We start from the raw sequence: 10783 nt of genomic DNA on the forward strand, positions 1-10783 counted from the left end.
TGAAGATCAGATCAGAGAGCAACCGCATGATGAAGTTGAAGATGATCATCATGATGATCACCCGATTGTGTAGTTACATGATTTTTGTTCATGTGTTTTTACATGGCACGTACGGTAGCTAGCTGCATGCATGTAGATGCTGGGAAAAAGTTGATTCTAAACTGCATCATCTCTAAAGTGAACGTTATCATGATTTTGTTTTCTATAAGAAAAATTTTATCATGAAATGCCTAATAAAATGTTTGTACTAGATAATTTAATTTAAATTTTAAATTTTATAAATTAAATCTTTCTGTTTGATACTCATTTGAAATTTTATTTTTCTTCCTTTATTTATCTATTTATCTTGATTGATAAATCATGTTATTTTTTATCTTAATTTTTTAATTTAGTATCACTACTTGTTGATACTTATATTTCTATTTCAAATGAATGCACTTTTAAACGGTTAATATAAGAAATCATTAAAAAATATCACATCAATAATTGTGATTGGAGTTAACACAAAAGTATTATTGGTAAAATGAAATGATTTGTTCAAGTCTCGCGTATTTTAATTAAAAAAATATGTATATATAAAATTTAGATAAAAAAAAATTTACTTTTTATTAATAAATCTTTTTTTTTTTTTTTCTGAACTTGTATACCAAAAAATGTATTTAGTATTATTAGTTGAACTGATCATATATAGGATTGAGTCGTGGTACTGATCATAAATCAATAAATTTACAGTGATTTGAAATTGAAAAAGGAGCTGATTGTTAGGAGTGGATTAAATCAATAGATTCATGTAATTAGGAGAACGAGAAGGTTGCAGAAATTTAATTTCGATAACTGACGCTCAATATTGTTAACGTCGTATTCGGTCAATGAACGCGAACAAGATGGTCTTGATATATTGTTCTTTTTATGTGGTCCCTAAACTTGCAAACCAATTGCATGTTTGGTTTCTTTTTTTCTTTTTCTAGAAAAGATATGTTTGGATTTTGATTTTATCTCAATTCATCTAATTTAATTATTATAATTTTTTTAAATTCTCGTATAAAATAAATAGATAATTTAATTTTTTTAAATTTTAAAATAATAATATTAAAAAATAATATTTTAATAATATTTTATTTAATTTTTAATTTTTATTTTAACTCACTATCTAAACCTTATCGAATCAATAAAAAGTTTTTTAGACGCATGATTTGTTAGATTTTGTGAGAGAAAAATATGAATAATCTTTTAAATATGTTTTATATTTATAAAATTTTTTTGCAAGTAATTTTTGTTTTGATTTTTATAAAAGTTTTAATTTTTATGTTTAGATAATGATTAGGTAATTATTAAAAAGTTGATATAGTGTTATTTTGTTTTAGGTAATTTAAAGATGTTAACTAGTTTGATTTTGAAATTTTTTTAAGAATTTTTGTAAGAATTTAGAAAAACTGACCACTCCAAACAAGATCATATTTTAAAGAATAATGCTAAATATAGTTTTACGATGTGTAAATTTCGAGCACTCTATTTAAAAAAATGAAGTTTACCATTAGAAGAATAATTTTTTCATGTGTATTTCAGATGTAACTATTTTTTTTAAAGAAAGTGTGCAGGACTTGCGCATTCTAAAATTGCAAATATCATTTTTCTTGCTGGGATAATCCCGCCCTCCGCCTCCTCTGGTCCTCCTTGCGAGCCAGGATAGTGGGGTACGGACCCCCGCTGCCCACCCCTAGAAAGTATGGAACTAAAACTCTGATTTTTTTTAAAGAAACATTATCAGTATTTCTCTAAAAACTTTTTTTTTTCCCTTTTTCTTCCTTTTTCTTTCTGCAAATGGCAAAGCCGATAATTGACAAATGGAGACATAACCTCCTTGGACCAGCAAAGAATATCACTCTCTTCCCAGGTTCGTCCCAGGAACAAGTAACAGCACAAACTTTTACAACCCCACTGGACCCTTCGTAGACAGTTGGGGCAAGATGAGAACCAAAACCTTCACGCCATGCTACGTACGTACAAGAACCACCCCCCGCATCAGCAACTACTGGTCTTTCCTGCCTTTCACTTTTGTGGGTCCTCAAAATTCCCCCCAGTTCTATCTTCTTGCAACAGCTTTTCTTCCTAAACACCATTTTGATCAAAGATGGCTGGTGAGCAACAAATGCAACCCGTCGCCGAGCTCCTTCTGATCGTCAATTTCTGTATAATATACGTCGTAGTTCTGGGCATTGGTGGTCGGGCTATGAATAGAGCAATATTCGATCATGGCTTCATCATTGGTATTTCTCTTTCCTATCTCTGCTCTCATTTCTTCATCATGATTTGTGTTAATATGTTTGCAACTTGCATTTGCTTATGATGCTTTTTGTGTGAACTCTAGGACCCAGATTTGATCTTCTTGCGCATTTTTCGCCGATATACTTTTCGATTGGAAATGCTGCCACTGGGTTCTTTGTCTTGGATAGCCGGAGTTTTTGGTGCTGCATCAGGAATATAACCATGTCCGTTCTTGGACTGCTGAAAGCTATTGTTGCTTGGGGTAAGTTATTACCACAAACTACCATTTTTTCCCTCTGTATCTCCAAATTGCAATGAAAAAGGGATCAGAAATATGTGGTTTTCGGTCCTAGTCCGTAAAACAATGTGTGCGGGTTTGCCTGCAAAGAGATTGAGCTTCAGAAATGTTCGTCTGGTTAGACCAAAACTCAGATTTCCTTTTTTTCTTTTCCGGAAATAGAAATGTGTGTGTGTGTAATCACTGCACTTGCAATATCCATTTTGTGAAAATCTTCCTTTGATATGTTCTTGCAAAGAACGATGGAATCATTCCTAATCATCCTGTCAGCGACACAGCTTACATACATTGCAGCAGCCATTCATGGCGCTGCATCAAGATAAACTTGAACGTGGAGACATGGTTTGGAAAGAGCAGAGCATTCTATATTCTGTATGCAATAAGAGAGATGTTCCCTCTAGTTTCTCAAATTGAAGAGCCTATTGTACGTAAGTTAGTTCGACTATTACCTGCTAGGAATTAGATGTATTACCTCACAACGCACTGTAGGAATTAAGCACAGAGAATTGACTTTTGACCAAGCCATTGTCATCTCAATCACAAGCATCACAAAAATCTAATTATTATTATTTCTTAACATCTGCAACCATGCTTCAACAAGTCTGAAACAGAAAAATGGAGTTCTAATTAATTGTTCGTGCTCTGTCGTGATCTGTTGCAATTGTGCTCAAATGAAAGAACAAGGGCATATATCATCAAACTGATTTTATCTGTGATAAATAAATCCCCAGCTCATTCAGATACATACCAAAACCAACCACATCAGACATTGTTTGATGGCTCTCTTTAAGTTTCAACATTTCAAAAGAGGAAATCCATTCCTAAAAACACTCCCAATCAATTAAAGAAAGCCAGCCACCATGCAATAAAAAGACCCATATGCCGTAAAAGCAAAATATAAATTTGTTGAAGAAGAGTAGACACCATCCATAAGATAACACCATGACAGCAATCAAAGGAATATTGATATCACCTAAGAACTTGCAAAAGCCAAATCACATCACCACCCTACCCAATGATGCAAAAGAAACTGTTTTTAAGTACAACACACCATCTAGAAAAAGCACTAGACTACAAGATTAACAAGGCATGTACCGAAAGCTAGGGACACCAAGCCGCCTACGAGTATTGACACCATCACCACAAACCCCAAGACTGTTTATCTGATCAGACCTCTTGGCCGGTTATTTATTGGGAAAAACCAAGAACAGTTTTCTAGCTGGACAAATCAAAATTTCCTCTGGACCAAATCCTTCTGAACTTTCACAAGCTTCGCCATTCCACTGAAACCCATCCATGCTCTGTTTCTGCATCAAAAGGAAACCATGGCAATCATCAAATATTGTTACTTTCTTAAAAGTCCAAGGCAAGATATAAATTCATCAAACACTTAAAAATTAGAAAAAAAAATTAATACAATTATCAAACCATACGTGGTTTTAAATTACAGGAATGTGACAAGAAGAGCAACAAAAGAATGGTTCAAATAACAAGAACTGTGACAAGTGCTACAAATTGTAACCCAATCGAGCACAAACAAAAAAACCCAGTTTCAAAGTTTCAGATCACTCGACAAACCACTTAGAGCAGCCAATCAGCAAGGCAAAAAAAATCTAAAAGCAATCCACTTGGAAATTTGGAAATCAAGTTTACTGAATCTAGTGTCTATTTTTTTTTATGAGTAATAAGAAATTTTATTGACCAGTAAATAGGCAAATAGCCCAAGTACACAAGAAATATACAAGAGAAAACACCTAAATAGAAGCTAGGAACTAGAATGGGCTAAAAGCTAGTGTCGAAAATCAAACCCAGAAGATCCTTATGGGTAAAAACACAGCATGGTACAGGATAGAAGAGGCTCAAGAAATAACACGACTTAAATAAAAAAGTTAGAAAACAGCAAGAATGTGATCTGGGACTCATTGTCAGTATCACACAGCTAAATGTCGTTAAAGGCAAAAGCTGCATGTTGCAGACTAGAAAAAGGCCCAAAAAAAGTTTAGAAAAGAGTCAGAATGTGATGTGGGGCTCACTGGGACCTTTTCTGGGGTGGAGGAGGTGTAGAAGCACCAAATAAAAGACTTGGGAACAGCAATTCTCTAAGATATTTTTTTTTAAGTAGCAATTCTCTAAGATATTCAGCAATGATTATTCTAAAACCAATCAAAGCCTCCATCTCAGACATGCATCACTTTTGCAATATGTTCCAGAGTTGTTAAGGCATTCACCTCACCAATCTTGCCAGAAAACATAACTTATTATGATAACCCAACATACTGAGAAGCTTGTGGAAGGTAACAGCTTTATTGAACGCAACTCAAAAGTCTCTCTAGTCAATAGCAGTAGAAAACTTCAAGGAGAATATCAGATTTTAAGAAGGACTAAAAGAAACAAGAACATGGGACTGATGATCTCCATATCAGGCCTTGACATGGCATAACAAATTTGAATGAAAAATGAAATTCACTTTTCCTCTCCCTTGGAAGGAAATTTCCACTCCTCTCCAAGTGCCTCAGTAGTTTTAAAATGCTTCCATGAATTCCCTGGCCCACTCAAAGCAAGCTTATATCATTTCAATAGAAACTAGAGAATTTATACAAAATATCGATTAAGTTCATCTGTTATAACTTATAAGAATAATCTCAAAAGCACCGTTATACCTTCTATGGAGAGAGGAACAAAATTCCACAACCAAATCTTAAGCAATTGGGCGATATTACAAGGGCAAAGTCTCAAGCACCTCACCATCAGCAATAAAATATTAAAATCTAATATATAGTATAGTAGTAAGAGATAAACCAGAAAGTTACCGTGTGTGTGTGTGTGTGTGTGTGGGAGAGAGAGAGAGAGAGAGAGAGAGAGAGAGAGAGAGAGAGAGAGAGGGGAGTGGAGGGAGGCGTGGTGGATTGAAAACGGACGCGGGGGGTAGATCCTACGGGTTTGAAGGCCTCAAATGTGTCTGCACAGGGAATCTCGACACCATCACAGATAGGATCCTCGGATGCTGGCATCACTGTTCACGCCGGTATCTCTCAGGACATTGGCAGCTTGCCGTCTGATTGCCCTCAGTCACTAGTCGTAAATGGGGTTGATACATTTTTTCAGGGTTCACTTTCAGTTGTAGATGGGGTCCTTCCAAGGTTTTGAGTACTTTGAAAGAAGCAGATGAGCCTCTTTCAGAAAATGAAAATGGGATAATAGAAGGTAGTGCTTCCCCTACCTGTTCTATGCCTCCTGGGGGAACAGTAGGGTCTGACAAAGTGGCACAGAAAGGATCGACGGGGGGTGGAGCACCTACAAGCACCTCGTTGATGGAACGACGACACCTATGTTTGAAGGTGAAGGAACCCTTAAAGGTGACAGCAACAATATTGCTGTTGAGTAGGTTCAGGATTTGAATGCAGCAACAATTGTGGGGCTTTCATATGGAGGATGTGAAGACCAATTTAAAGCACTACTCACTGTGATTGAGGCAGGCCATTCGCTTGAAACCAAATCAAATTTTAAGAAAAGTAGGGAGTTAAAGCGTCTTTCTTGGACAATCAACTATGACGCTAAGAGAGGTAGCTCAAGTCGAGAGAAAGCATTATGAAGACGTCCTCGTAGAGGGAGTTTAGGGTGGAGTATTAGTCTTATGGGAAACAAGGGATTGGGGTTGGGGAGGTGTGTTCTATTCCAATTCGGGCTTGGTGTATTCCATTGTATTCGGGCTTAGGGTCATTAGGAGCTCTCTAGTAGAGGCTAGGTGTTTTCTTGTATATGTCCAGTGTATTTGGTTACTCCTATTGATATATAATATTTTTACTTATGAAAATAAAATAAAATCATTATATTACCCATAAAACAACTTTATAATGTGGCTGCCCTTCAAGCCTTTTAATCCGATTTTCATTTAGTTTTCACAAAATATAGATGGTAGAAGGCACCAGTTACTGATTTTGCATGTAACACAATTAGTGTAATATATATCACTTTGCAAGAACATGGCAACAAAGGTATCTCATGCCCATCAATCTTCACATTTCACAATTTTCCAACATGTTGTTCCTTATTTCATCCAATCACGTTTTCACTAATACGTAGTAAAAACCCTTTGGTCCTAGAGAACTTGGCCAGAATTCTAACATGGCACATAACTCCATTTGTACCTCATATGTCACAAATATGAAAATTACACCATTAAGCAATATATGTGCCAGGGGCTCTTTATCCAATTCTTAGAGACCAATGCATGGCAGCATATTGTTTTCTTCCATACACACATACTAAATAGAAAAACTATATTTGGTTGCCATAAGACCACTCTCCACTATTTTTTATTTTTGCAATCATTATGTTTGCCACATAAAAGGTCAACCATATAACCCCTTGGGGTTGGCTCAAGTGGTAAAGGCCTTAGTCTTGGTAGTTTGCTCTCTCCAAGGTCTAAGGTTTGAATCCTCTTAGGTGCAAACAATCTCTAGGAGCCATCGGAATGAGGGATTGTTCCCTTGAATTACCAGAGGTGCACTGGCGGGAAACTCCTTGCCGAGGGCCTGTGCACCTCTAGGACGGGATGTTGTTCTCGGACACCCAATGCCAATAAAAAAAAAAAGCCAACCATATTTTCAAGGTATACATGTAAGACACTAGCAAAAGAGATTTTTACAAATATATACCATATATCCAAATGGTCTGGCTTGATCAATCCAAAGCATATGCCTCCGAAATATCACAGAAGCAGTAATGACATCCTAGTGACTAACACCTTGGGGGGGGGGGAGGGAAGGAAAAAAGTGCACAACAAAATAGGATATGAGCAAATCTCGATACCTCAACGCAATTCTTAGGAAGAAAGGGCAAGACAAGCTATATAAACTGGATTAAATAAGTCAAACCTGAATTTATCTCCCGGTGCCTGTTAGAACCTCAAACAATCCACAGCAACTCAGCCAGGAGGTTCTTTTCACCATTTGTGGGGCTGGTGCTAGCGGAGGCTACATATCAGCAAAACATAAACACATTTATCTTCAATACATTATACCATATATACATAATCAAAATTGCAATCAAGAAAAGTATAGGGGCAATACCTGTCTTTCAGAATATTCAGGAATCTCAGAATCTTTGACATGTGCTGCACTATCACTAGTTGCAGCAACAGGAACACTAGATGATGGCAATATTTTAACCTCATATCCATTTGACACTGATTCCACCACGGCCAACGATGCCTGAACATTATCATTAGATAAAGGAAATATGCTATCCTCATTATTATTCATTGTCAAATCCATCACAGCTACTGGAGCCTGACTTGATTTACGCAACAACTTTTCATCACTTTCATTTGATCTTGATTCAACCACATCAGCAACCACTGGATTCACAACTGGAGCACTTTCAGTCATGTGAATTCTCTCCAGGGACACAGATAATGCTGGCTTAGGAGATTCGACAAGAGGGTTTTCTTTTGGTCCCAATTCAACCACATCAGCAACCACGGTATTCTCAACTGGAGCACTTTCAGTCAAGTGAATTGTCTCATGGGACACAGACACTGCCGGATTAGGAGATTCGACAAGAGGGTTTTCTTTTGGTCCTGATTCAACCACATCAGCAAACACTGGATTCTCAACTGGAGCACTTTCAGTCATGTGAATGGTCTCCAGGGACACAGATACTGCTGGATTAGGAAATTCAACAACAGGATTTTCTTTTGGTCCTGATTCAACAACATCAGCAATAACTTGATTCTGAATTGAAGCACTTTCAGTCATGTAAATTGTCTCCTGGGGCACAGAAACCATCAGATTAGGAGATTCAACAAGAGGGTTTTCTTTTGGTCCTGATTCAACAACATCAGCAATCACTGGATTCTCAACTGGAGCACTTTCAGTCCTGTGACTTGTCTCCTGGGAAACAGATGCCACTGTCTTTACAGATTCAATAAAAGGGGCAGTTTCAGCAATTAAATTAACAGTCTCCCCAACTGATGGATTTTCATTAACCCACATCACTTCTGCAGGCGAAGAATCCACAGGCTTAACCAAGTCATCATACGAACTTGCTTCCAAAACTGAATTGTAGGCCTCCTTTGGTTTACCATTAGTGACTCGTGCCTCATCATCTGAACTACTACTGCTAGAGCTCTGATCATTGCCATCATGTGATTCCTTGGCCAACTCAACGTGCTCAATGCTACCATTTTTGCTCTCAAAGTTCTCCCCCGATTTCAATTCCCTTTCAATTTCAATAACACCATCATCCTCTAAGCCTATTTTCTGTACACCCTCTACATTAATAGGGAATCCCTCCATAGACTTGTCCTCGGCAACAAATGACTGAATGGATGAAGGGTCTCTCTCCTCCAAGTCCTCGCTTCCCTCGTTAAATGGATTTTGGTCACTATCCTGGTCCCGAGATGCAGGGCTATTATCACTTTCCTTCCCATCTTGGGACCAATCGTCATTTCCTAACATAGTTAGATTCAGTCAAAAAAAACTTCAATCAAAATCAATCATCATGAGTCACAAACAAATAATTTTTAAGCCAATTGGACGATAAAATCCACTTAAAAGCAAAAATTAACTTATGGTTGAGTAACAGAAGGTAAGTTGATTCAATCAGAATAAGTAACAAAAAAAATTCAAGTAAAACTGGTGTTTAGCAAACTTGTATTTGGCACGTTCAACCCCTTCTTTTAAAGGAAAAGGAGAGAGAATAGAGCATGATTCAGGAATAGATAAATAATATGATCCAATCATAAGAATCACAATCAAAATCGAGCAAACAAGGGATTGGTCTGGTGGGGTTGAAAGCAAGCAAACCAACAAAGCCCATTAATTAAATCGACAAAAAGATTTTAATACTCGGATTGAGAAAATAAGATAAGCGTATAGTTGAATGACAGACAAGCAAGTGTGGATTGGTTTGATAGAGTTGAAACCAAGCAAAACATAAATAATTAACCAAGACCCATTAAACCAAACTAGAACAAAATAACAGATCAGAAACAAAGTTTAAAAAGTTGGGTGCATGATTGAGAAGGGAAGTGCGGAGCAGCCTGGCCGAGCTATATTAAAAAAAATAAGTAGGGCAAAAGTTAGTACCTCGAGTGTTGTTGGTTGAGAGCTTGATGGTGTGGGTTTCGCTGCCTTTCTTTTTCTTTGCGGCCCTTCTCTTCTTACCACCTGAAGGCATGATTGTGGGGGCTCTCGTGGGTGATTGCTACAACAAGATTCTCACAGATCGTGGGTTGTCCCTGTTATCAGGTCCCTGAGTCCCCCCTCTCTCTATCTCTCTCTTTTATCTCTACTTCTTCCTAACTTTCTACTGTAATAATGCTGTATCAACGTTTCAAAAATGGAAAATATAACTGGTAAGGACTGAAACGGATAAGGATCTATTGGGAGTTCCAAAGCAAATTGCTGAAACGTCGGGGAATTCAGATTCTCTGTCTCTTCCTATCCCTCCTTCCCTTTCTACGTGGAGAATAATCTGCCGCTCCGTCTGGTCTATAAATGTCGGGAATGCATTTTTGGGAGTGAGGGGGGGCTGAGGACAGTCAGGTCCTATTTTGTTATTTATTTCTCGTGTCATTTTTTGAAAGGTGGAAGTTGGACTTTTGGAAATTTTCATACACATTTGATTCGGACGAAAATGACAGGGGAGGGGGGGATTGGGTGGGAAAATTTTTTGAGTGGTGTGGAATTTGCCAAAATTTTCTTTTTAATTTATTGATTTTGTGATCAATGGAAATGATGATGATTTCTGTCTACTCATATTTATGTTGGATTAGTGGGTCCATTTCACATTGAATTTTTTATCATCTTCGCATTCAAAAGCTAAAGCTGTATTTCATCTATGTCGGCCAACTTAATCACACTATTTATATCATAATTAGGCCGACATAATATATATATATATATCGAAAAATGTTAAATCTACTTAAAAAAAATTTATAAAAAATTCACTTATTTACGTGACAGTTATTAATACGTTAAAAATTTAAAAATAAATTTTAAAAAAAATAATAAAATAAATCTTGTAAGTAAAATTGTAAATACATCTAGTAGTACTCATATATATATATATATATATACATACTCAAATAATTGACTTATTTTGAGAGTTTAAAAAATAATATACTTGCCCAAAAATGAATATTTACAATAATAATACAAAAATTAATTAAAGATTATAAGAGAGTAATGACACACGTATAACTATTTTTACAAC

General features: G+C 36.5%; 1 protein-coding gene and 1 pseudogene across 1 annotated transcript; one reads left to right on the forward strand and one right to left on the reverse strand.

The window, feature by feature from the left end:
- The first annotated feature begins 1731 nt into the window (after positions 1-1731).
- Positions 1732-3150, forward strand: LOC108998059 (annotated as a pseudogene).
- A 105-nt stretch (positions 3151-3255) lies between these two features.
- On the reverse strand, positions 3256-10120 carry LOC108998058. Its single transcript, XM_018974491.2, has 4 exons — positions 9655-10120; positions 7636-9017; positions 7441-7539; positions 3256-3870 (listed from the first exon to the last, which is right to left on the reverse strand). Exons 1-3 carry the CDS (start codon positions 9743-9745, stop codon positions 7447-7449), a joined length of 1566 nt encoding a protein of 521 aa, XP_018830036.1. The 5' UTR covers positions 9746-10120; the 3' UTR covers positions 3256-3870; positions 7441-7446.
- Positions 10121-10783: the final 663 nt, after the last annotated feature.

Source organism: Juglans regia, chromosome 3 (assembly GCF_001411555.2).
Source record: "Juglans regia cultivar Chandler chromosome 3, Walnut 2.0, whole genome shotgun sequence".
NCBI classification, from domain to species: Eukaryota; Viridiplantae; Streptophyta; class Magnoliopsida; order Fagales; family Juglandaceae; genus Juglans; species Juglans regia.

Coding starts and splice junctions, on each gene's coding strand:
- LOC108998058 (XM_018974491.2), bottom strand. CDS start 9,745: ATGCCTTCAGGTGGTAAGAAGAGAAGGGCCGCAAAGAAAAAGAAAGGC. Junction 9,018..9,654: donor CTCAACCAACAACACTCGAG/GTACTAACTTTT, acceptor TAACTATGTTAG/GAAATGACGATTGGTCCCAA. Junction 7,540..7,635: donor CTGAATATTCTGAAAGACAG/GTATTGCCCCTA, acceptor GCTGATATGTAG/CCTCCGCTAGCACCAGCCCC.